The 26,838-nt window shown below is 43.8% G+C and overlaps 3 protein-coding genes and 1 non-coding gene across 4 annotated transcripts; 2 read left to right on the forward strand and 2 right to left on the reverse strand.

Annotated features, from left to right (window-relative positions):
* On the forward strand, positions 385–4,767 carry LOC8056862 (cyclin-SDS-like). The gene is made up of 7 exons (XM_021462472.1): positions 385–1,335; positions 1,454–1,624; positions 2,531–2,697; positions 3,572–3,700; positions 3,784–3,964; positions 4,180–4,224; positions 4,362–4,767. Exons 1-7 carry the CDS (start codon positions 685–687, stop codon positions 4,392–4,394), a joined length of 1,377 nt encoding a protein of 458 aa, XP_021318147.1. The 5' UTR covers positions 385–684; the 3' UTR covers positions 4,395–4,767.
* Positions 10,983–12,273, forward strand: LOC8056863 (mitogen-activated protein kinase kinase 9). Its single transcript, XM_002465574.2, has one exon. The coding sequence runs from the start codon at positions 11,078–11,080 to the stop codon at positions 12,089–12,091; it is 1,014 nt and encodes a 337-aa protein (XP_002465619.1). The 5' UTR covers positions 10,983–11,077; the 3' UTR covers positions 12,092–12,273.
* On the reverse strand, positions 16,096–16,166 carry TRNAG-CCC. Its single transcript has one exon. It is a non-coding gene; the product is annotated as a tRNA-Gly (tRNA).
* Positions 16,496–22,981, reverse strand: LOC8056864 (sec-independent protein translocase protein TATC, chloroplastic). The gene is made up of 4 exons (XM_002468198.2): positions 22,597–22,981; positions 19,493–19,779; positions 17,787–18,077; positions 16,496–16,868 (listed from the first exon to the last, which is right to left on the reverse strand). The coding sequence occupies exons 1-4, from the start codon at positions 22,865–22,867 to the stop codon at positions 16,659–16,661; spliced, it is 1,059 nt and encodes a 352-aa protein (XP_002468243.1). The 5' UTR covers positions 22,868–22,981; the 3' UTR covers positions 16,496–16,658.

The raw sequence follows: 26,838 nt of genomic DNA on the forward strand, positions 1-26,838 counted from the left end.
TCTGACGTTCTGCAATTTTTGGTGTGAAAGAAGTATCGAGGCGGGCCAGCTGATGCCGGTGGAAGCAAGGATGGCGCTGATTGAGTAGGCGCAGCCGCTTGTTGCATTTGCAGGTGGCTGCGGCGCGGGGCGCTTGAGGCAGGCCCTGAACATGGGCTGATGGGCGGTGTATCAATCTTGTGTGACCAGCACCGGCAGTGTGATTGCTTTCACATAACCGTAGTGCAGGCTGCAGATGCTAGCAATATTCAGTTTCAGGACCATTCTGACTTGCAACTGGAGTATGACTTGTTGCTGTGATTTTGCTGACGGGAACACAATGGGCCATGACAATGGCTTTCCTTATTTCCGCAGCTGCTGCTGACATTCTCTACGGAGGCTGACACCTGACAGTGAATCTACTCTTGCTGCAGGTGGGACCAGACTACCAGAGAAGCGCACCCGTAGCGTCTCCATCACGGTTCCGGTTGGTTCAGGATTTAAATTCGAAGAGCTTCTCGGGCTAGGCCTCCATCGTTCTGATGATCACCCCTCCCTTCCCCTTCCCCAAGTCGTAGCGGCCAGCTGCCAGCACCGCAGCAGGCAGGAGCTATATAATCAAAGGCAAACAGCCAAACACGCACACACACCTAGCCGTAGCATTGTAGCAACACGCGCACTCGCCGCTGCCGCACGGATCACGCAATGCCTCCCACCATGCTCGCGCCGGTGCCCACCAGGCCGCGCTCCAACCCCTTCCGCCGGCGTAGAGGGGCTGCTCCGCTGCTCCACGATCAGACTGCGGCGGCTGCGGCGAAGCGGCCCGCTGAGTCGTCCACCTCGGCCTCCTCCTGCTTCTACAGCGAGGTGATCTCCAACTCCTCCACATCCCTCGCCGCGTATCAGCACCCGGAGAAGAGGCAGCGGCGCCAGGACGCGGACGCGGACGCGGGCGAGGCGCGGCCGGCTGGCTCCGAGTGCTCGGAGGTGATCGGCGGCGCGAGGGTGCGCCTCGCCGAGGTCGAGGCCTCCGAGTCGTCGTGCCTTGGCGCCGTGCTCGAGTCCGACCTCGCCTGCCCGGAGCAGCTCGCCGACGACGCTGAGAGGACCGACTACTCCTCCGCGTGCGATGAGCTGACCCCGTCGGAGCCCGATGAGGAGGAGGTGCTTAGCGGTCCCAGCCGCTCCGCTCTGTACTCCCTCAGCCCCCTGACCAGCTCCCCATTGACCGAGGATGACAACGACGGCGCGCCCTCCGCGACCTTCTCCCTCTTCCTCGACTTCGCCGAGCAGTTCGTCCCCTGCGTTCACCCCAAAGCGCGCGCCGTCACCAGTACCGCTCTCGATCTCCTGACGGTGAGCGGTTTCTAAGCGATTTTGTTCTTCAATTTGTTGGGAGGGGTTCGATTGCATTGATCAGTGCGGTGTTTGATCTGGTAAATTGATAATGTTTTGGTGGGAATGCTTGTGTCAGGGGAGGCGATTTGAGGACTTGGACGACGAGGAGAGCTACGAGCGGTTCCGGCGGCGCGAGCGGCGCGAGGCTGTTGCGCGCGACTACACTGAGGTGTACAGCTCCATACCCGGCAGCTACGGCCGTCTCGTCGTGGAGCAACGTGTCGTCATGGTGAACTGGATCATTGAGGTCAGTTCATACTAAACTCTGTATTCTGCCCGTACGGTACGTCATTCAGATCAACAATTTACCTCAGGTTATGCATCTGATATGACCGAATTTATACGGTGTTAAGGGCTGTACAGGCTTATGCGCGTGAGTTCAGACTTGCATTGTGCCGGCGTTGCACCGGAGCGTACGTCTCTAGCACCATAGCTGTATGATTGCAGCAAGATCTGTTGTCTCATGTGAAGGCCTTCGTGCTGAGTCAGCAGATTAGTTAGTTCTCTTTCTTATTTTGCACCGGGGTAGTTATCTACTACTGAACACGTTGTTAACACTAGTTGATGAGTAGATTTCACAATAGCTATGTTATGCAGATGGATGAGTGTACCTTTTTGTCTGTCAGTACACAGTAGTCATGCTAGTTCTCATTCTATACTTTGATCACTGGTTCTGGCAACCAACAGAGGTATGTTTGAATAGTAGGTTTACATGGTCTGTTTGATAAGCAAGGGAGAAGCAGCTGGTTCAGTTACTCAACAATGTTTCTCCGAATTTCTCGTTTCGCATCTGAACCCCTATCTCATCAGCACACTGCTTGCATGTCTGGAATCATATCCTGTACCAATCAGGATGCTTGAATCTTCAGTATCTAAATATGCAACTTTCTATCTGTAACTCTTTATATACCCTTTATTTCATATCGATCCCAAATTTAAGCTTTCTGACGTGCTTGGTATTTTATGAGATTCCAGAGAACCCCTGAAAATACTGTCACACTATTTTTACATCTGAAGGTTTGAATTGCGATGAAGCATTACAGTTATATTTCCCTTGTACTCTGCTAGAATAATCTCACTGCTCAAAATTATGCGATGCAAATTTATGTTGATTCATTTTTTGCAAGGAATGACTCTTTATTATGAAATGCAGCATTCACGTCTGATGAAACTCCAGCCAGTTACAATGTTTATGGGGATTGGATTGATGGACCGCTTCTTGACACAAGGGTATATGAAGGGTTTGAGCAAACTTCAGTTGCTGGGCATTGCCTGCATCACCCTGGCTACCCGCATTGAAGAGAACCAGCCATACAATTGGTAATGTTCTCCCTTGTATTACATGTTTCAACTTTTATGTCTATTTTTTAGAGATTCTGTTTCTTCACATTTGGTGAGTTATAGCTAGACCTTCTAGTTCTCTTCTATGCTCAATTTCAGTGAAACTACTGATGTTAGTTTGTGATTCCATGGTGTCAGATTGCCTAATTAGATATCCACAGAATTAATGTTTAGCACCAACTGATGTGTAATCAGTAGCACTCTGAGTGAGTGAACTCCTCCTTTAATTTGAGTTAGTTCTAACATTGCCTCATAGGATATATGCTGATCATAAGCTATGTTTTTATCCATTTGCATGACTACCGCTGAAATGTGCCTTGGGTCTTTGACAGGCTTTAGCAGGGCAGATGAGATGGTTTGATTTAGTAGAACTATTTTACCATTGAATCATATTATGAATTTGAACCGTATATGCATGTGGAAATGGTTTCCATGCATTTCCATCTGTCATTTGTTTTTGTTTTTGTTTTAAGTGAAACCATCTGCCATTTGTTCCTTCTGATACTTGGTATCTGTGCAGCTTGCGTTTACAAGTGTTTGTAAGGTGAATATTTCAGAAGTTTCTTTTTTCCAGGACATAAATTTGGGTTTCCTGATTGTGCTGTTATCTATGATAAAGGCATTGAGCATACTAGTTAGCATTTTTTTTAGTTGACTTGATATTTCTATATATTTGATTTGATATGTATTACTACAATTCGGATTTGGAAGACATGTGAAAGAAGTATATTTAGCTGAAATTGCACTTGAGCATGTCCTTTGTTCTCCAGATCATTTTTCTTTTCCTATTCCTTTTCCTTGTTTCTGTTAAGCTCAATGCACAACATTAATTTCACTGCTTGGTCCCTTTCAGCGTCCTTCAAAAGACTTTTAAAGTTGGGATCAATACCTACAGCCAGAGTGAGGTTGTTGCCATGGAGTGGCTGGTTCAGGAGGTCCTCAACTTCAAGTGCTTTGTCACAACAACTCAACATTTCCTATGGTAACACGAATTTCCTGCTTTCTTGTCTGTTCAGTTGAAAAAAAGTAATGGGAGACTAACACCATTCTGTTCCAATGTTGCAGGTTCTATCTGAAGGCTGCAAATGCTGATGACAGGGTAGCAGACCTGGCAAACTACCTGGCCTTCGTCTCACTTCGGGACCATAAGAAGCTCTCCTTCTGGCCCTCGACTGTGGCAGCCGCAGTGGTAACCCTTGCTTGCCTTGCCACAGGCAAGGGGTCCTCGTGTCATTTGGTGATGGAGGTGAACACCCAAGTCCTCCATTTGTAGCTATAAATTTCGTTACATCTGTTACTATTGTTTAGAACATGCTAGGCATATATAAATCAAAGTATGAACTGTAACTACCAGAAGCTCAAGCCAGTTAGCTTGAAAACAGATACCAAACTCCAAATTTACGTGCTCAGATTCTAGTTAGACTGGAAATGCCTAATGAGTAGCTCTTTACATATATGCAGACTCACATGAGGACGCAGGACGATGACCTGCCAGAATGCCTAATGGTACGCTTCTCCTCTTCTTCTTTACCTCTTTTGTTTTTGGAAAGACACTGGGTACCATGAATCATGATTCATGCATGCTACAGTTTGCAGGGCTGCTAACCTTACATTCGTTATCCTATGCAATCTGTTTCATGCAGTGCCTCGAGTGGCTGCTCAACTACGTCCCGTGATACCCAGAGCTCCCAGGTGATAGCAGTGTTTCACATTTTTTCTGTAAATGGGGACATGAACTGACAAATTGCTCTGTACATGGCATTAGTCTGCCCTGTAGTTTAGATAAGATAATAGCCAAGGCAGCACGAAACGTAGGTTGTGGGTTTTGATTATGCAGCTTTCTGATTAGGAGCACGACAAGGGCGAGATTTTGGTCGTGAGCTGTCGGCCTTTACGGACTACTGAACTGCTGTATTGGGGGATGTCTATCTTTACATCGTGTATTCGCTCTTTTTAGGCTGGGCGTTGTTGTACTCGTTGGTCTATTTGTTTAACCAATGTATTGCTGATGGATGATATACCACTGAAATCTGTTGTTCTGGTGTGACATGAGGCATGATCTTGTGATCCTGGAAGATGCTCACGTATCAGGTTTCAGTGAGCAGAATACTATCCTCAGGCCTGTCAGGTTGCTTGCTAAAGTTTCGTTTCAGTTAACTGCAGATCAGTAAGGGTTCGTTCGGTTACCATGGATTTGCTCCCTAGAACAACTCCTAGCCGGATTGTTTCTCTAATTTATATAAGCTTTTCTCATCTGGAATGATTCATGGAGAAATCCCAGGGCCTAAAGGGGATCGAACATCGTTACTGGGATCCACCAGGACTGTTGCCTGTTCAGTCTTCCGGCTCTGATCATCTTTGTTCTTTTGGCCAAGTGGTGCCACCACCACCTCCTGCAAGCAGACTTGGTCTCTATCCGGGGGATTTCTCTACCCGGAGTCGGATGACTTGGCTGGAAGGAGGCGATCGATTTCACTTTCAGGTGTGGTGGACTGGGAACTGGGGAGGGGACCCGTGGCTGCGGCTACCTTTTTATTAGGTTAGGATAGGATAGGGGCCGTGGGAGCTCCATCTTGCACGCCTTAAATGAGGAGGAAAACGAAAGGCAGGCATGCCATTTTCAACCATCATTCCGTCCCGTGCATCAGCTTGTGCGTTCATGCATGTTACCCGAATGGTTGGAGGCGCCTACAGAAGCGTGCATCTCCCCTTTCACCCCACTTGCGTCTTGCGATTTCGGGAATCCGTCTGCCTCTCTGTGCTGAGGAATGGATGCTACGGAGCGCACTATAGATTGGATAGGGTTGGCTGTTGTCGCGTCGGGGGGAAAATGACGAGAGGTGATGCTGAATGAGTGGCGCTGCCACAAACCACTAACAATTTCAATGCGTGTGCACACACTACAGGATACTTTGTATTCTACAATGGGCGGCATGGCGTGTTACCGGTGTGGTGCGGAGCTCGGTCGGATGCCACGAGGCAAGGACATCGCTCAGGTTGAGTTACGTGTGAAAGCCGATATATAATCAGTAACGACGCATTGGGAATTCAATTTAGTATACTTGACAATCCGATGGTTCACATTAAAAAAAAAACGCAACAGTGTAGTCGGCATCCTATTATTTTTTAATTGCAACAAGACAAACCATGCTACGAGTACGAATGAATCTAACCACCCGCCATTGTGACAGCATCTTCCATAGAGATAACAATGTCTGCGAATTGTGAATGGGCATGTGGTCCAATTGTAGGTCTGTCCAGTGGGACGCTACCCATGATGATTGTGTGTTTTACCGCACACCGGAGGCGATTCTTTGCGTGTGTACGGACAGAGACGAATCTAGGAAAATATTTATGAGGATTTTTTTCTATCTTGAGACAGCTCTAGCTCCTTTTTAAAGTGCATCAATGACAAAAAATTATAAGAGAGACTAAGGGGAGCTTCATAAATTCGGCGGCTGTAGGGGGACTGGAGCCCTAGCAGCCCCACCGCTGGCTCTATCACTGTGTATAGACGTGCATGTGTAGGTATACGTGTGATGTGAGTGTGGAGTGTGTGCGTCCAAATTGTAACCGATAAAAAAACAACATCGGAGAATTATTTGATATATGATCACTCGATGGCCACGTCTTTATATTAACTAAAAAGACAAAAATCGCTCTCTTGTCATGATGATCATGTCAATTCTCATGACACCTATAACACCAAGTTGTTTCATAAAAATTAGTGACGTGATGATCATGTCAATTCTCATAACACCTATAACACCAAGTTGTTCCATAAATACTAGTGACATGTCACCTTTAAATCATTGTCAGTACTAGTACATGCCACCTTAGTTCTCATGCGGTAGCAAAATAAACCGACTTTTATTTGGATTTATTTGAAGTCAAATTATTCTAAATGTGACCAAATTTCTAGAGAAATGGTTCACATCTATGGTATCAAATAAGTGCATTGTGAAAAAGTAATTTGGTGTACTGAAATGTTGATGTTTCTACTGCAACTTTGGTCAAATCAAAAACCACTTGCAAGAATAATCAGATTGCTTGGAGCGGTTAAAAAGAGAAACGGAGCACGGATGAATAATTGTATGTATAATATTTTTTAAGAAAAAAGGATGGGCACTTCAAAACGGTTATGGTTGTGTTTTAGTTCATTCAGAATGAAACGATAAAGGCGGCAGACGTGCAAAGCCCAGCGATTCCTGGAGTAGGAACTCCGCAACCTGACAAATGCAGACTCCTTTTCCTACGTCGTTTAGTTCTGCGGTTTGTTAATCATTTTCTGGACGATGTGGATTTGGTAATCATATTGTACATGTACCTAATCTGTTCATCCCTTCCACAAAATGAGCGCACAATTTTGTATGGTTGCACCTAGATCTCCTTTGCAGGCGGCTGCTGAGAATTCAAGTAAAGTAACCTCCAAAATTATTAGTGGACCCAAATCTAATGCCACAAATGCTAGTGACGTTTGCTTAACTAACACCATGGGTGATGGCCTGATCCCTGATGGGTCTATAGCCCTGAAAATTAATACCAGCGGCGTGATTACAAAATACTGTGCTTGTATACTAAATAATAGTAGCACTACACCGTTTTGGAAAACATTTCGGTTTGCTCAGTGGCATGAGACATTTCGGTACCGGTGGACTGTTCTGAGTATAATTAATTAATATTATCAGAAATTTGGTAAAGCTTTAAGCAACTCTAGTTCTGTTCCTTCATACTCCACTCTAGCAAGGATCTATTGCTCTCTCACATTTAAAAATGAACTATGATTTTTTTTAAAAAAAAAAATACTGGCTCTAACTCCACCACGCATTGTAGGTCTAGCAAGGAGTCTGAGCTGCCATGCTAAACATGATCTAAATCACAAGCACGATGCAAACATTTTCTTCTTTTTTTTTGTTGTTGTTGGCTAATGCCGTCTGACGTTACTCCCACGGTCCCACCAACCAACACAGTAGTGGCCACCGCCCACAGGCACACTGAAGTGAGCAGCCCCGCAGTGACTCCAGTCTGCAGTGAGCAGTGACGCAAACGACAGGCCAGCGCACAGGATTGCCGAGAGAGGCCCAGATAACGCAATTGGGCGCGCCGCCGCGCGCGCACGAGGAAGGTTGCAGTTGCAACTTGCAATACCATACGAGGCCGGCAAGCCGAAGCCCGAAGGCGGCAGGAACTGCCAGGTTGCGGAAAATGGAGTAGCGGAGGGGGCCGGGAAGGATCCGCGCTCCCGCCGCCTTGCGTTGTCCCGTGCGGGCGGGCGTGTGGCCGTATTCCGTTCCATCACGTGTTAGTGTTTACCTCACATCTCACATCTGGCTCAGGTTTCACAGGCTGCTCTGCTCGGTTGCTTGCCAAGGTATCAGTTTTATATTCCTCCGCAAAAGGCCGAGCGAGAACGGCGACAGGTGAAAGGGTGTCTATAAAATAAAACCGGGACGGACAGGGACGCGTATCTTATCACGAGCAGGTCGTGCGTCATGGGGTTTTGTTTATGGCAACCGCTGGCAATGGAAAATGAGAGACGACAAGGACAGTGAATTAGAAAGGCCTTACTGATAAGAGATGAGTGTGCAGCGATTGCTTTGCAGCGTGGGCTTTGATAATATTTTAGTATCGATCGAGGAGCAAATAAATTATACTTTTTTGTGTTTTTCTATACTATATCTGGAGAATTTCCGGTGGAAGATCTCGGGAAAGGCTCATCAGGTCTTTTAAGTCCAATAACAGTAGAAGACATCATCCTCCAAATCGTTTCGTAAAGGAGAGGAAAATTTAGAATCGATCAAATGTCACTTTCGTTCTTTGGCAAATGAGCCAAATCACATTTTGCAATTTGATAATATCCGGGTGTCTTATTTAATTTGCATATGTCACTACCTTCATGACTAATGAGCCTAAATCAGATAATTTTCTTGAAAGAATTGACAAACTTTTTTCTAGGATTATAATTTTTCTTCTTAGTTCACAAAAAATTTTAAGATTCTCCGTCACGTCGAATCTTTGGTCGCATGCATATGGAGCATTAAATATAGAAGAAAACAAAAACTAATTGCACAGTTTACCTGTAATTTGTGAGATGAATCTTTTGAGCCTAGTTACTTCGTGATTGGACAATGTTTGTAAAAAAAAAAGAAAATGCTACAGTAGCCAAAAACCAAATTTTTTGTGAACTAAACAATAGTATGGTCCTGGCAGCTTTCTGACAAGTTTTTAGTAATCTAGATCACTCTAACTCCCATTAACGGTATTATTTTAATTTAGAGCATCTCTAAGAATCAATTATCAAATCTTTGATTAGTCTAGGTCATCAAAAAGAAACATGGAGCTAATTTGTTGTCTTTCTTCAACTAATTCTAACGATTTACTCTTATTTTTTTTAAAAAAACATGGTCACCGCATAATTTTCTTGTCCCTTCGGTTTTTTCTTCATGCATCGTGATCCACTATCTCCAAACCGACGTCCATCATCCTCCATCCACCCCCCTACGCATCCGGTCAGTTCCCTCTCTACTGATCGCACAACACTAGAGCAAAAGTGGGTAGACAAAATATTAAATCCTAATAGCAACTATTTTGCATATTTCTATTTCACTAAAAGTGCAAGCCTCCTATTAACTCAATTATTAGGCAATTAAACAAGCAAGAATATTATAAGAAAACAACCCACGACCTCAATTATGAGTTTTATGCATCAACGCACTTAGATATAATTATAAATTTTTTTTGGCTTTTCTAGATAGTAGTTTTTTCCTATACACTTAAATATAATGTATGTTTAGATACATAGAAAAGATAATGCATCTAGAAAACCCAAACGTCTTATAATTTAAAATAGAGGGAGTCAGGGTGCAAATATGTTAAGGGTTGGGTTTTTACCTTGCTAAAAACCGAGATAATAATATTAGAAAAACTCTTAAATATTTTTACCTTCATTTGTGTATGCACCAATTCAATTGAATTCCAAACGAACAAAAATTCATCGACACATCCATTTGTGACAACCAACTTGGTGAATTGCCGGTTTGAGAGAGGAGAGCTAAAATAGGTAAATTCCTAAAGGCTCGTTCCGTTAGGGATTTTCCTGGAGCTGATTATACAAATTACACAAGCATTCGTACTTGGATGGGTTCCCGGACCTAGAATTCCTAGGAACCGAACGAAGCCAAAAAAAAACAGAAAAGAAAAAGAAAAAGAAAAAGAAACAAAGCACTCGGCACTCCCTGTGGTGCGGAGTTACGGACACAGCGCCACGCGACCAATGGGAGGAAACGAACTTCCGCCTGCGCCGCTCGCCAGATCCAGACGAGCCCGATCGAGCAAGTCACCCCCGCCCGGCCCGCGCCGTCGCTGTCGCGGAGCCTGAGCCACTCGGCGGCTCCCGCGCGGGTCCCTCCCGCCCCGAGCCCAGATCCCCATCCCCAAATTCCGAATCGAGGCGTGGCGTTTGGAAAGTTCTCCCCGTCTTCCGCCACCGTGGCCAGTTTTCACCGTACGCCTTCGCCTCACCTCGCCCGCCTCCGCACGTTTTCTCCCTGCCCCGATCTCGCCGTCTCCTTTTTGTTGGTCCGCTCACCGCCTGCCTGATGAGTCGGCTGCACTGGCGCTCTAGATCCGCTCGTGACTGCCGCCTGGAATGGACCGTACCGTAGGGGAAGAAGCGGAAGGCACCGGCGGACCGCACAGCCGGCCTAATTTTGGTTGGCACGACAGATTACGAAAGGAGATTTCTTGTTCTTGGTCCGTGCTAAAATGGACAATGCAATGCAAAAGGCACCTAAATTGCTCCGTTAGGGCGTGGCTTTGGGTCGGGTGGGAAGTGTGCATTTTTTTTTGTGAGTATATATGCGCACATGGGAAATGTTGTCGGTCATCAAGAGCGTTTGTGGTACATTCTCTATTTATTTATTTAGGAGCTCCCTACACATGTATTATGTGGTACCCAATAGTCTAAATTAGTTATTTGGTTATACTTTACCGAAAACAAAGAGAGCAGACAAAAAACTGCGGATACCAAATAGCCAGTTTTACTCAGAAGGCCAGTACTACCAAGAATGAGCTAATCTAGCATGACAAAAAACTGTTTACATGCATAGCACTAGCATAATTAGCGCACAAGCGACAAAGCGCACCGCAGATGATAAGCCAGGGGTGGAGATGCAACTGACTCACCCGCCGGTGCCGCCACCGAGCTCCACTCTCACCCACCCGGCCACCCGTCTCTCACTCCTTCCCCATTATATAGAAGCTCCTTCTCGTGTCAGTGCTTGCGTCCCCTCTTCACCTCCACCCAACTCTCTCGGCAACTCCTCCTCACCCCACAGCTGTCTCCGAGTCGAACAAGCCAATGGCTCTCGTCCGCCAGCGCCGCCAGCTGCCGCACCTCACCCTCCCGCTCGACCACTTCGCCCTGCGCCTGCCGCCGCAGCCTCAGCCCACCGCCGCGCCGTCCACCTCCACCTCCACCTCCGACGCCCGCCTCTCGGACTACGAGAGGCTCTCCGTTCTCGGCCACGGCAACGGCGGCACCGTGTACAAGGCGCGGCACCGGCGGTCCGCGCAGCCGGTCGCGCTCAAGCTCTTCGCGGACGGGGACACCTCCGCGGCGCGCGAGGCCGAGATACTCATGCTCGCCGCGGACGCGCCCCACGTCGTGCGCCTCCACGCGGTGATCCCGTCGTCGGCCGCCGGCGCCGGGGCCGGGGAGGCGCCCGCGGCGCTGGCGCTGGAGCTCATGCCGGGGGGCTCCCTCTCGGGCCTGCTCCGCCGGCTGGGCCGCCCGATGGGGGAGCGGCCCATCGCCGCCGTGGCGCGGCAGGCGCTCCTCGGTCTCGCCGCGCTCCACGCGCTCCGCGTCGTGCACCGCGATCTGAAGCCGTCGAACCTGCTCGTCGGCGCCGGCGGTGAGGTGAAGATCGCCGACTTCGGCGCGGGCAAGGTGCTGCGGCGGCGGCTGGACCCCTGCGCGTCCTACGTCGGCACGGCGGCGTACATGTCCCCCGAGCGGTTCGACCCGGAGGCGTACTCGGGCGACTACGACCCCTACGCCGCCGACGTGTGGAGCCTCGGGGTGGCCATCCTGGAGCTGTACCGGGGACACTTCCCGCTCCTGCCCGAGGGCCAGCGCCCGGACTGGGCCGCGCTCATGTGCGCCATATGCTTCGGCGAGGCGCCGGAGCCGCCCGCCGCGGCGTCGGAGGAGTTCCGGGACTTCGTGGCGCGGTGCCTCGAGAAGAAGGCCGGACGGCGCGCGTCGGTGGCCGAGCTGCTGGAGCACCCGTTCGTCGCCGAGCGGGACGCCGCCGGCGCACAGCACGCGCTCGCTGCGCTCGTCGCAGAGGCGGAGCAGCGCGACCAATAATAGACAGGCTGCCGCGCTGCCCTCTACTCCTAGGAGATCAACAAAAGTATAGGACGAGCTGAGGTGTACATAAATTACGCCACGTGCGGAGCGTTTTCTTTTGTTTTTCACCGTTTTATGTTTTGTTCATTCGTTCGTCGAGTTTATCAATCAAATCCCAAGAGGTTAAAATTCAAGATCCCCTCAACGACGCTGCTGGCTGTCTATGTTGCTGTTGGCATTTCATTTGACGTGATCCATGCTTTGAATTTTTGTACAAGCATGAACAAATAAAACTGTTTGCTCTCAAATCGTTTCACCAATCGAAACTTGAGGGCGCTGCGCTACCAGCAAACTTTGTTGAAAGAAAAGATTAGCTGTGTGTGTGTGTTCTCGCCTGCAATGGTGTACTTGATTATTATCTTTAATGATTAACAACAAGCAGCATGCGTGTGAGTGGAGGAATGAGTTTGTCTCATTTTAGGGGTGGTTGCATCCCGGCTCCATCTGCAGGGTGTACAAAATCTACTATTGAGATGGCTGGGCCACCGGCCACAACAAATCTGTGAGCAATGGCCAATCGCACTAAACAAAACGTGAAAACAGCAGACGGGACAGTGATTTCAAAAGAAGCAAGACAAGCAAGCATACAAGCCAAAAAGTATAATAACCAACCGGTTATGCTGACAACTTAGTTCGAACGGCCGATCAAGGACAGCAGCAGCAGTAGTAGGTTGCCATTTAGATTTTGATATGGTGGCGGCAGCCGGCACGGACGCATTGTCTGTCCTTATTCCATTTGGTAGAAGCGTGCATTGCAAACGATGCATCATCAATCTCAAAGATTACTCTAGAACGTGCGCAACGAAAATGCGCAAAGTTTGGCACCGTTTACAGATGAGTTAGAAGAAGAAGGAAAAAAAACAATGGTCGTCCCCAACATTTTCCTTTGGAGCAAGAGCAACACGTACAAGGTACAACCCGGGCCGCCGGCTCAAAGCTTCTCCCACCTCCGGTTATCACCGGCCCGGTCACGCTCTGCGTTGTCCTTGTCGTGATATGACACGGCCACAAGAGAACAACAGCCGCGAAGACGTCACTGCAGACTGAACGAAGAAGCAGATCGTGGGGTCGTCGTTTTTGTCACGGTGGATATTTTTTGGCCGGAGCAACGTGGTCCAGATAAGATAAGCCGCTGCGGCCCGCGGCGAACGTCCAAAAACTGCCGGTGGAATCATCTGAGATGGTTCGGTTCGGTTCGGTAGGGCCGGCCGTAGGGGTAGAACTAGAAAAAGGAAACAACCTGACGGCTTCAGCAGCAGCAGTTACAGCTACACAGATATACGTACCTGCGTGCTCGTATCGTTCCGCGAAGGGAGGATCTGCCCGCCCCCGCAGCGCAGGCCGCGACGGACGGAGGCGGGCGGGCGGGCGGGCGGGCGTTTCCCGGAAGCGGGATTACTGCGGTGTCGTACGGGCTGCGCTTGCACGCTTCCTCTGCCTGCCGTAGCGCCGGCCGGTTGGTTGGTACAATACCTTGGACGGGGACGGACTCATCGCAAGCGTGGAGCGAGGTGGAGAAGCACGCTCGCAGCCCAATAATGCTATGGCCTTGTTTAGTTTCTAAAAAATTTTACAAAATTTTTCAGATTTTCCGTCAAATCGAATCTTTAGACGCATGCATGGAGTATTAAATATAGACGAAAATAAAAACTAATTACATAGTTTGGTCGAAATTGACGAGACGAATCTTTTGAGTCTAATTAGTCTATGATTGGACAATATTTATCAAATACAAACGAAAATGCTACCGTATCGATTTTGCAAAAATTTTTTGGAACTAAACAAGGCCTACCTACATCGTTTTCCCTGCAACCGTTTCGCCGTGCTGCGTCCGTTGTCTGTTTGGGTTGGATTCGAATCGAGCACAAATGGCTGGCTGCAGCCTGCAGTGGATCAGAAAATCCGAATGCGGCAATGCTCCGGGATTGGCACGACGGCACGAGTGTGACGCTGCTGGCCCTGCTGTGCTGGGGCCACTGGAGAGGGACGTTGGCCAGTGGCACTGACGATAGGTAGGATGATGTCACTGCTCAGCTCACGCTCCGCCTGTAGTAGGCTGTAGCACTCATGGTGCTGGCTGTTGGGCCGCCTCTCAGTCTCAAAGGCTCTGAGTGGGCTACTGGGCTCTCGAGTCTCGACCTTGCTCGGCGAGCCTACCAACCGGTAGACCACCGTGCTGGGCCAAAAGGCCTGGCCTTCCCATCGCCGCGAAGGAGACCGACCGAAAGATCATTTTGCCTCGCTAATTATTGTGACAGTCTAGGTTTCCTTCTTATAAACTCGAAAATAAAACAAGATAGACTATATCTATAAGCCTATATACAATACATTTAGTAAGCTTCTAAATTTTTGATGGAAATCCAGAAGATAATTTGGGACATGAGAAAGCCAAACAAATTATTTAGATCTTGTGAAAATATATCTATAAGCCTATAGAGATCAAATATACCTATACGAAAAATGAGAAATATATCTATAGAAAGCTAATAAAAATCAAAAAATCTAACCAATGTATCAAAACATTTTAAAACATGTTTAAATGTTGGTTAATATGTTTTTCTTTATTTTTTTAGACACTTTTCTATTTCTCTAGAGATAAATCTAATTTTAGAAGCGCCTAGAGAAATATGCATAAGACCTAAATATTTATTTTAGATTTATCATGTTCTATTATATCTCTAGAATCATTTTTTGGATTTTTTAAAATGTTAAACACTCTTTTGTGGTTTCAAAACCTTATCGCATGTTTACTAGATTTTTCCTAAAAAATGATAAAACTAACTCAAAACCACTTCTAAATTAGGTTTATAACTTTTTTGTTTTATAGTAAAAAAGAAAACATAGACTATGATTACTATGATTACATCAAATCAAAATAAGACTTTAGTGAATGAACATGTTTGGACAATGCTCGCCCTCACCTCATCAAGAAGATGATGGTGGCGACACTAGCTAACCCTACCCGAGGGATGATAGACGGTCAACGGATGCGATAGCTGGTTAGTCAGGTTAGGGGTGGAAAATTACCCGATAACTAATCCTCTAACTCAAACTACTCGAATCCATACTCAAAGTACCCAAACATGAAGTAACTGATCACAATTCTGTATAGTAACCGTAGAAACCCAAATTTACTTTGTGGAGTTTAGATAATATATTTCTCGTTACCAAACTACCCATTTATGCAATCTACACTAAGTCTCTACAAGGCCACGACTACTCTTTTCATGCGCTTCATAGGCTCACGGCCCAACCCACCAAGCCACCTCCTCCAGTCACGCCTAGAAGGCGGGGGCGTGGGGCAGGAAAATGATGTCCGCTTTTTTTAAAGGCAAATGATGGTCGCTCTAGGTCAGGTCAAAACGGTATGTGCTCTTTTTTTTAGACCCAGTTACAGATGCACACGCTCATATATACGAGCACTCACCACTATAAACGCGTGTACGTATACCCTATCCCTACGAACACCTCTGAAGAACCGAGTTAGTTCGGTAAATCTTGAAATTGACGAAGTCACCATAAATGTCTCGCTGTCGACGGACACGTCGCCTATCATTGGAAACATAGCACTATTAAATCTTAAAATAAATCTAGAAAAATACAAACACCTATCAAGTCGGAGAGTTAAACCCATACAAGCAAGTTCCACCGAGGGACCCAACCACCTAATTTCACCAAGACGGTATGTGCTCGAGAGTGCACACTACCAAAATCATAATAAAATATGTTTCAAAAAAATCATAATAAAATATAAAAAAATACAGAATTTGTGGAGCAAACCAATTACGCCTAGATATAAAGTTGCAGAACGTGCACATTACCAAAATCGTAATAGATGCAAAGCAGTAGAATGTGTATACGTTACCAAAAAAGCAATAAATATAATATTTAAAAATAAGCAATCTGTGGAGCAAACCAATTACGCCCAGATGCAAAGCCGCAGAATATAAATGCAAAAAATTTGCGCATCCGGGGAATCGAACCCCGGTCAGTACCGTGGGAGGGTACTATGATACCACTACACCAGATGCGCTTATATATTTAAAGGCATAACATATTTTTTTTAGTCATTCTAATTTCATGAGCCCTTTTACATACCGGCCTGTCACAGTGACATTCCACAGGCTTTACTGTCCCAGGCAAATACTACAATGACGCCAAACCTGGGTCAAGATTCCAAAACCAAACTATAATTGTGAGAATCTTTCGGAAAAGAGGCAAAAAAAAAAAAAAAAAGACGGTGAGTGGTTATGTTATGCTGGTCTCATGGGAGCGCCTTAGAGTTAAGAGGCCTTCTGCCTTTTGCGATAGGGCGCCAGTGCGCCACTGAATGCATTCATTTGTTACTTCAACACCGGTAGATGAAACTGATTAACTGTTTGCTCTATTTTCTACTGTTCACGAACTTTAGGAAGTGAAACGGTAACAATATCATTTGATGAGCAAACAGAGTGAATTCATTTTTACAAGACTAGTTACAGGGGGACTCTTGCTTTCTGGAGCACCATCACCTTGCATGAATCAGTTATCGCCCAATTAGCTTGACCATCCATGCACCACCCAAGTATAAACCAAGCAAAGGACCAGCCAAGAGCATTTGTGTCAACGGATCCGTCGAAGGTGTAAGCACGGCAGCAGCAACAACAGCACCAACAACAACATATCTCCAGATTGAAAGCATTTGGTCACTAGAAACCAATCCAAGTTGTCCCAGCAAAAGCTGGATAACAGGGACCTGGAACAGAATATCATGAAAAATGTATAGAAGTCAACATATGGTTCTCTGTGAGATTCTTCAGTTAGCACAGTTCACTTTATCTCTATATTCGTATAAAAAATGACTGTGGTCCTTCTAATAAATAGGTGCCCACTAGCATCAAAAGCAGTATGCATATCCATAAATGTCATTTGTTATTGGATAACACAAAATGGAATAGCAATCGATATTACACAAATGATATATACTAAAACACACAAATTTTGAGTTCTGATACTCATGACAAACTAGCTTCAGTGTGAGTCATGCATGATAGGATCCTTCGGGTTTGACCAACTTAACTGCATATTTAGTGCTATGGGTGGAGATTACCATAATGAGGCTAAAAGAAAAATAGAACAATGGAATGAAACTGCAAAACTTAACCAGTTCACAACCAATTTTGAAAGCTTTCATGCTCAAGTTTGTGATGTTAGCTTTTGAGCTAACTGTTCGGCTTGCAGCCATAATTGTGTGGTACCACATTTTCACTTTCCCTAATACTCCAATAAACATGTCGTACACACATACTCTTATTAAAGCGCACATTAGTTGTACTGACCAATTTGGGTGCTACAGACACACTTTGGTGTGAAAGTTTTGGCAATGTGTGGCAAAAATCTCAACAGCCTATTTTTCAATGAGAAATTCACCAATACAAATAGTCAACTCTTTCTTCACTTGAAAACATATTCCAACCTAAATGTGGTACAAGAAACCTTATTGTATCAAAATAAATGCAGATGATCTTAAAATCTTAACGCTAAACAATAAAGTTGGTTTCCGGAGAAGTATGAGTTAATGATCCAGTTATGTCATAAACAAAAAGAAAACACATTACTACAACAAGCGTTCAAAAAACACATTAGTACAACATATGCAGGGAGACTTGTTTACCTGAAACGACAAACCTGTGCTAAACATCAGCACAAGTATGAATTCAAAGTACTGGTCTATTGACCACAACGATTCCACTGCCCCATCTGCATAATTCACAAAGAAGTTCAACGCAGCAGGGCTGAGAACCGTGTAGGAGAAGAAAATGCCTAGGTAGAATAGAACAGAAGAACCCAACACAATAGGCCCGAGAAATTTCCGCTCGTCCCTTGTTAAACCTGGGATAACAAATGCAATGATCTCATACAAAATGATAGGACTTCCAAGTAAAAGGCCACAATAACCTGAAACCTGCATGGGATTGAAGATAATGAGATAACAGAATCTTGTAATGATCACTACAAAATAAAGCTGACGTAGAGTATGGAAATTGCATGAGAATGGTAATATATGCTTGTTGTGCAGAGCTCCACCTTCAATAAATATGTGGATTTCCTGGAGCTAGGTATTTCTAACCCTAGAAACTTTGTGGAGCTGGAGATAGGGTACACCTGAGTTGTATGGTTGAACTGTTTTCTTTCTATTCTAGACAAAAGTAACAGCCCCAGGATTCATGATTTTAGCATACAAAGTCAAGATCTCAGGTGAATTTCGGAGCTAAAGCTGTGCCAAACAGGGCAACAACATTCATTTTGAATTTGCATCCTGTAGACTAGCAACACTGATGGAATTTAGCGGTATTGAGAGCTGTTCATGGGCCAGTGTATGGAGCAGTTGTTGATAGTTATCCACCTTATCATGAATGAAATCATTAAATCATAGAACAATGAACAGCTATACTACAAACCTGTTATCAAAGAGGTACTATGTAACATAACTTTAAACACTAGTTACTCAAGTATGAATGTCTGGTCAGCAAAGCCCTGGTGGCCAGGTAGGCAGTAGCTATTTTGGATGATGAAGCCAACTGGTTTCCACAAGGAGATCGTTTAAGAGAAATATTAGCAAAATGATGTAATTAGATTGGATTCTATTTGCAAAGAACGAATCTACTAACAGCTGAAGCAAATACAACATGACTAACTGGTTGTAAAAATTATATTCCACCAATGAGCCCATCCTTCCATGAATTTAATCTAACATCCCTTTCCCCTCCACACTAACCTTGCTTCACCTCACTAAATAGTGAGAGATTTCCCTGCAATAGCTAAGCCAATATGTGCAACGGTCTTCAAATTTTGTGTATGCAGACATGTTCATCAGGTACTTGCAATTTTAAATTCTAATTTAGTAAGGTGAAAAAAAGGCACCTAGGTATATGGACTTTGCAGTTAAGCTTTCCGACCATGTGTGAAAAGATTTTCATCTGTATGGTCTTTGGGAGTACCAGCGGATGTGGTTTGCACAAATATGATAAAAAAGTCACACAACCTGACTCAGATACATGCACCCCCTGCGCACCATGTGGGACCACAATCAACTCCAGATTGGATCACACATTGCTAGAATCATGAAATAAGGAATAGCCTGTTCCAGTGCATTGCACGTTGCTATAACAGTCAGAATGTAGAAATGAATTCTGTGGAGGATTTCCTCAAGACAAGACACAACAATGCAATCAAACATTACATAGGAAAAAATGCTACTTGGATATAAGATTGACATGCATTATTCTGAATTCAAAAGAGAACAGGACGGAGAGTGGTAGAAACAATAAGGACAAATTTTAAATGCTAGAATGTTCACTCAGATTTCTGGAGTCTCACCTTTAATGTTGTAAAGAAAAATTCCCCAGGTGAGAGCTGCAAAAACCGAACACCCTGAACAGTCACTGGGGCCTCTAGAAAAAGCACCAAATCTTTTGAAAAAGCAAAACAGCCTAGTATCGCAGCCCCAACAGCCAAAACTGAGATGAAAATCCTCTCACGAAGCTCCTCTAGATGATCAAATATACTCATCTCCTTATCATCTGGAAGTAAGTCTTTGCTTGGATAAAGAAAATTATACAGAGCACTCTGTTCTTCCTCTGAGGGGCCTAAGGAACCATTTTCCACTGCAAAAGGTAAGTTTGAGTTGTACTTAGTCAAACAATATTCTGGGTGCAGCTATGTCACATACTCCAGAAATAGAACTCTAGAAGGTATAATCAAATAAACAAAAGATAATTCATCATGTAACATGAAAAAAAAACATAGCTCAGGCCAGTACAACTAAAAATGGTGCAGTATGAGATACAATTTATTATAGTAATTGCCTAGCCAGCTCACCTTTAAATTTTTTATTTCTTTTATTTAACTCAAGCTGTAGTACACCAATGAGCCAGAACAGCAGCTTAATGTTGAACAAGATATACTTCTTTTAATGTCTAGGTTATTATATGTGCTCCCTCTGTTTCTTTTATAAGGCATGCACACACGTTTCAAGATTTGAACTTCATGATTCTTTACTGGGGATTCTCTTCACAATAATTATACATGGATGGTGCCATTGCATTCATATATGAATTTAACTTTCTGCGATCAGGATTTAGTGTTTTTTTTGGGGAAAAGGGAAATCCATTCATTCATTATAAGAAGAGTACATTATGAACATCTTATAGGAGAAAATAATGGCCAAAGTATAATGTTAGAGAGTACAATGAGCCCACTGCCCACACCATATATTTTGAACGGAAGAAGCATTAGTAAAAGTATATTTGGTAGTTAGGGATATTGAAATCCCATTTGCCATATGTATCCAGTAGGTGTCTTGCACCCCAAGTCTTGTACTCTATTAATACTGCCTAAGAGCTCAATGCAATACATCCCACACATTATACGCTATAACGAGTTTAGGGTTTTGATCCTGAGCCGAGGCTTCCACTGCCACTGTGACTGCGGAGGATGTAGAGTATATTGTGGTATCTCCGGATATGGTACAAGGCACTCTAGGTCAAGGCACTGAGCCGACAAGATACTGCAAATCCCAATTCTACAACATTCCAATATACACTCCTGTGGATTTATCAAATCCGAGTAGTGAGGTCTTAGTTTTTTTTTATATCTTTTTTCCATCATAAAATCAAAAGCAAATAGCAAACAGCACAGTTCGTTGCATGCGACCTTTCCTCTTCCTCGTTCCAGCAAGATGTCAAGTAAGAAAAGTAGTGATTAGAGGTCCTTTTAGTCCAGTCTAGCGTCAGTCTGAATGGTTCACTAAACATGATTGGCTAGAGTATAGTGTAAAGGTAGATAAGTGTTTGATGAGGCTTCCAAATTTTAGAATTTGATGGAGTTGGCTAAGCCATACCTGATGATTTCAATTCAACACAATAAAGGACCTTAGTCGTGAGCTTAATATTTACATTGATAATGTGTGAGCTGATGAAAGATTTGCCAAGTTGAACACTATTTCAAGCTTGCTAGGCTGATGGTCTATACAAAAGCATCTAGCTTTTTCTTTCATCTATCGGCTTCTCAAGCTAGCGCTAGTTCTTCCTATGACCATGGCATTGTTAGAGAGCTGTTTTTGAGCAATGTGAATACACTACTGTGAAATCGTATTGGCGATGAATTTATGAATGACTTTATCATATGCTTTGTAGAACAAGGGTTTCTAGCCACAATTCCAATTGATATTGACATATCGTGATAGTTTGATTTCACAGGATGGAGGATCATAGCCGTAGAGGGAAACTATAGGAGGTCACTACTTACTATGATGTTGTTTGCTATTTTGTCAATTATTGTTACGCATAGTATTATACTATCAGAATGTATAAGTTAGTAATGGGAATTTGCACTAACCCTGGCCACAATTTATCCTAGCTGTACTTTCCTATCTCTTTCAACCTTTCTACACTGACTTCCTGGATGTCGCAGAAATATGGGATATTCAAGGTATTCCCACATTCAGTATCTTTATGATAAAATTATAGCCCTTGTATCACCCTACATGAAAATGCAACTATCTGACTCCATCTCTATCTCTCATATCCTGAAAATGGAACTATACGACTCCATCTCTCATATCCAGAAAATTTGTTGGATATTTGAGTTTTTTGCTAGCTTTGCTACCAATACCTCTTCGGTGGTTGGTCCTTCGGTATCTGACACATATGCATCCGTGCAAATAAAAAAATTCAGCCACCCTAGGAGGAACTAGGAAGAAGAATAGGCACTCAAATTCAGCTCGACGAGGACTTGAACTTGGGTGGTGTGGGCATACATCCACACCGACAACCATCTAAGCAAGGATCTAACACATATGCATCCCAACACTAGCTGACAACATAACACAACGCTTTAGGTACAGTGGACATTAAACCTTATCTTCTATTAGGGGCCGTTTGAATCCCTTCATTTTGGAGGAATTGGAATCTACATAATGGATAAGGCCATTTAGCTTGGAATTTGACATTCCATAACTTTCCCAAGCTCACAAATAAGCCTATCTCAAATTCATAGGGTGGGAGATGAAAATGGATTCTATAGATCATTATGTTATAATTCTATTCTCCAACTTTTAGCACACTTTAAAACTTACTTCTCCTACAATAGAAATGCAACATATAAGTGTGTCTCTTGTATGCCTAACAATAAATATATAAATATATTCCATATACAACTATATTAGCTTAATTAATCTATGCCTATTGTAATTATTAGAATGAATTCAGTTCCAAGGATCCAAACGGGCCATTACATTTTAAAATTGAAGTCAGAATTCTGATATTTTCCAATCGATTGCTTCTGTAGATTAGGAATTTTCATGAGACTACAACCGTGATACGACAAACAATGTGAGCTCATGTTCAGCATATGACTGAATTATCTAGGAGCTCCGCCGCAGCGCCAGAGCAGTGATAGGGCGGGCGTAATGTCAGGCGTACCAGGAGGTGGGTCCTCGAGTGCGGCGCCGATGCGGCTGGTCGGAGACTCTTTCTGTGGCAGTGGCCCAGCCTCCCATGGCCCGCCGTCCCCGTCGACGGCAGCGCAGCGGAGGCTCTGCCGCCGGCGGCGCTCGGGCTCGAGCGCCGCGGCAGCTAGCGATAATAGAGGCAGGTTGCGCTGGCGCAGGAGGGGCCGGCTCTTGCGGAAGAGGACGCCACCGGGTTGCAGCTGCGGCGGCGGGTGCAAAAGCAGCGCACCTGCGCTTCCCATCCCCGTTGCCGTCTGCTCCTCGCCGTCCCTCTGGTGTGGTACTCGGAGAAAGAGGTACCCGGTGGCGGACAGACGATGTCACGATATTTTCTCGCTCTGTAGTCGGAGCTGTCTTTCTTTCATCTTATCTACATGCAGTCAAAGAGAGCCGTACGGCTTTGTCGACGCCTAGCGTGGCCACGGTAATAAAGGCCTTGTTTAGTTTTTAAAAATATATTTTTTTAAAAAAAATTTCTCATATTACGGCACTGTATAAAACATTAAATATAAATAAAAAATAACTCTTGCGTTACTACGAGATATCAGGATGAAAATATTATTGTTATGATCAATTATATTATTGATGATAGCACAGTACACTTTTCATCACAAAATAAGTGTCATTCTTACTTTCTCAGCACTCAAACGTTTTTAAATTTTGACTATATATATATATATATACATATATATATATATAATTTTAATATTTATGCTACATAATAAATATTATTAGATTAATTATTGAAATATATTTTTATAATAATATCTTTTAGAGGTATAAATATTGTTAATATTTTCTATAAAAGTAGTAAAGTTAAAGAAATTGATATGCACAAACCTCAAAGCTGACATTTATTCTGAGACAAATGGAGTACTCTCTTCATCTTTTTTCAAGTGTTGCCTAAATTTTCATGCATATTAGTAATATTTATAGTGTAAACACAAGCACCATGTATGGTTTGTTTAGATGTTCACATATAGATTAGTTTTAAAAATTAAATGTTAGTCGATGAAATTTCTGTAGCAATGTTTATAATTAAAATATAACTAGTTTTAATTAGACTTTAAAATTCAAGAATAATATGCCTAGGTCTAATTTACCGTTTCTCTAAGGTATCCTTCAATTGTTTTATTTATTTAAAAAATAAACGAAGCATTTTTTTCTTTCTACAGTAGAAATATTTTGACGCCGTTCTTTTTAATGGTAATTTCGTCTTCGACGTTTCTTGCACTTTTATGGCTGTAGCAACGCATGTTTGCCTGTGATGGGTGTTCGCTGCGAGTGCATATAAAATGAAAGATTCTATGAGAAATTGCAGGTAGGATGAAAAGCAAGTGTAAATTAAATAGAGGCAACTTTGAGTTCTCCTTGTACCTGTTTACTTTTAATGCCACCTTAATCTCGTGGATATGTCTAATTTGATATACTATAATGATTTACTTACCGATAGGTTCATGCGTATGGGTAGATTGGGTTAGCTTACTTTTCTAATTATTAACATACTAACAAAAAGGGACAATTGTGGAACTGCCCTTATTTTGAAGCTCAATTCCTCGTTTGCCCCTATTTTTTAAACTTTGCTCGTTTGCCCCTGTTTTTTCAAAACGAAGCCACCGTTTGCCCCTCTTTTCTCCATCTGTTAGTTGGTGAAACATTTAGACCAAAAAAAAAAGACTGAGAAAAAATAAAAAGGGAAAGAAGACCAGAATGCCTCTTATCCTTTCGTTCCCATCCCTTCCTCTCGCTAACGAGTCCCGTTGACTCGCTGCTGCTGCTAGGGTTGTGGCCTGGAGATTTGCAGGCGCAGGAGGCGAGCCGCAGGAGGCGCAGGAGGCAGGCAGGCTCGCGCGGCGACCCAACGCGGCGAGCCGTCGCGGCCTCGCGCGGGCGCACGGCGCGGCGACCCGGCGCGGGCGCACGCGGGCGCACGGCGCGGCCTCGCGTGTGCAGCGTGCGCACGGCGCGGCCTGGAACAGGGCGCTGCAGGAGGAGGCCGGGTCTCATCCTCGCGCAGGAACAGGGCCGCTGCGACATGGAGCCGATTGGGTAAATTTCTTGGCCTCCATCGTTTCTGCGTTCATGCTGCTCGATCAGGCTGTAGGATGAGCATTGAGTTTTCTTGCTATGGTTTGTAGGTCAAATAAAAACCAAATTAAACTTGTTGTTTTGGTTCGGGCACACTGGAGTATGCCCGATTGTGGTCCAAAGTGTTATAGACACAGTGAAACCTTGTCCACATTTGTTGACAGAAGTGCATGTACCTTTCTGGAAGTAGTAAATTTCATTGTTGCATTGCTCAATGTGTAAAACTGACCACTTGGGATATGTAATAATTAGTGGATGCGGTGACTTTATTTTGGATGCGTATGTGCTAGGCCATGTATGACATGAACACATACACTTGCATGTAGTGACTTTATTTTGGTATGCTTAGCTACGTTGTTGATGATGCAACTATTGGTTTTATATTTTGGTATGCTATAAACCTTATTTGGATCCCTCTTCATGTGTTGAGAAATATATATTGTCAATTGTTCAATATACGTGCACATGTGTGCTTCTCTGTAGTGCAAGTGTTCATGTGTTCCAAAACAGGGGCAAATGAGCAATTTTCAGCCAAGGGTATTTTGGCCTTTTCAGTCCAAACTTAACACCGTTAAGTGGACTTAACTGGATGGATGGGGGCAACTGCTGGCTTCGTTTTGAAAAAACAGGGGCAAACGAGCAAAGTTTAAAAAGTAGGGGCAAACGAGGAATTGAGCTTCAAAATAAGGGTAGTTCTACAATTGTCCCTAACAAAAATACTCGTGCGTTACAATAAAGTCGTTATTGTTTTTTTCTAACTTTCCCCCCTCCCACTGTAAAATCGACGGTGATGGCCTCGAGCTTTTGTAGGGTAGGCGACTCAGTTGACTTTATTATGTGAAGGCGAAGGCGCATCGAATGCGACCGAGGTAAACAGCACCAGGACGGGTCAACATTTCATCATGCAACATGTGTGCACCGGAGCCTGAAGAGACCCTCACCTGCCACGGCTAGGGTCACTAGCTTGATGGCTGCCATTGTCGATCAGACAAGAGGATAGGTAAGGCGCGGGTTTTTTTTTGGAGATCGGGCACACAAAATGCGAAAGAGTGTATAGTCGTTAGAATCAGAGCAGCAAAGTTCTAATTCACGGTTTGTTCAGTTCACCCTATTAAATCGCTGGTATATAAAAGGTAAAAGTCCATCAGCGGTCCTTAAATTTGTTCGGATGTGTCATCCCGGTTCTTAAACTCGCAAAAGGACCGTTTAGATACCTAAACTTGTTCGGTTGTGTCATCCTGGTCCCTAAACTTAAAAATCTACCATATAGGTCCTCAAACTTGTTCAGTTGTGTCATCCCGGTCCCTAAACTTATTTTTAAGTCTTATCTGGGTCAAAACAGGACGAATCTAAAAACTCTATATTGAAAAATAATTCATAACTTTTTCATATGAACTCAAATGAAGATAAACTTTATATCAAAATTGTAGGCAGCAACATGATCTACAACTTTGCAGTTGAAAAGTTTTTAAATTAAAATCGTTTAGGTTCCCAAAATATTTTTTATAAGTTTATAGATTTTAAAATTTAAAATTTAAAATTAAATTTTATAACACTAAACGACTTCAAATAAAAAACTTTTTAACTACAAAGTTGTAGATTGTGCTGAGGACTATAACTTTGGTATAAAATTTGTCTTCATTCGAGTTGGAAATTGTTGAATCTTTACCGACTTCTTTTAGTTCGATTCCTCTCCATACCCATTTTTGCTTCTATTCTATTTCCTCGGTAGAGACAAAGGAAAATGATACTTAGACTCAATCCTTCTTGATCCACTGTATTGACGTTGTCATCGTCATCACCATTGAGATCAATTATCATGGGCTCTCCTTGTATGTTTGGACGTTTATATTTGTGGTCATTTTATTTATTTTTTCAATTTATAAGAAAAAAATGAGAGACAAAAAAAACAAGATACAAAAAAGTCATTGAACCATAGTTATATAGATATAGATTAGATGGATGATAATCTATTCAAGGTTTCAGTCATCATCAAATTATTTTATCCCATTAGATAAGGATAAAAAGTTTAAACACCCATAATATATTAAGTGTTTTTTATAAGGCCAGTCTCAATGCATGTTTCATGGGAGTGTCATGCACATTAAATAGAGTGCCACATAAG

This window comes from Sorghum bicolor, chromosome 1 (assembly GCF_000003195.3).
Source record: "Sorghum bicolor cultivar BTx623 chromosome 1, Sorghum_bicolor_NCBIv3, whole genome shotgun sequence".
NCBI lineage: Eukaryota > Viridiplantae > Streptophyta > Magnoliopsida > Poales > Poaceae > Sorghum > Sorghum bicolor.

What these genes read in the sequence shown, in the direction of transcription:
- LOC8056862 (XM_021462472.1), top strand. Translation starts at nt 685, where the DNA reads ATGCCTCCCACCATGCTCGCGCCGGTGCCCACCAGGCCGCGCTCCAAC. An exon ending in TGGTGAACTGGATCATTGAG is followed by an intron (nt 1,625 to 2,530) that starts GTCAGTTCATAC and finishes TATGAAATGCAG; the next exon opens with CATTCACGTCTGATGAAACT. An exon ending in ACCTGCCAGAATGCCTAATG is followed by an intron (nt 4,225 to 4,361) that starts GTACGCTTCTCC and finishes TGTTTCATGCAG; the next exon opens with TGCCTCGAGTGGCTGCTCAA.
- LOC8056863 (XM_002465574.2), top strand. Translation starts at nt 11,078, where the DNA reads ATGGCTCTCGTCCGCCAGCGCCGCCAGCTGCCGCACCTCACCCTCCCG.
- LOC8056864 (XM_002468198.2), bottom strand. Translation starts at nt 22,867, where the DNA reads ATGGGAAGCGCAGGTGCGCTGCTTTTGCACCCGCCGCCGCAGCTGCAA. An exon ending in ACTCGAGGACCCACCTCCTG is followed by an intron (nt 19,780 to 22,596) that starts GTACGCCTGACA and finishes TACCTTTTGCAG; the next exon opens with TGGAAAATGGTTCCTTAGGC. An exon ending in TTTTCTTTACAACATTAAAG is followed by an intron (nt 18,078 to 19,492) that starts GTGAGACTCCAG and finishes AATCCCATGCAG; the next exon opens with GTTTCAGGTTATTGTGGCCT.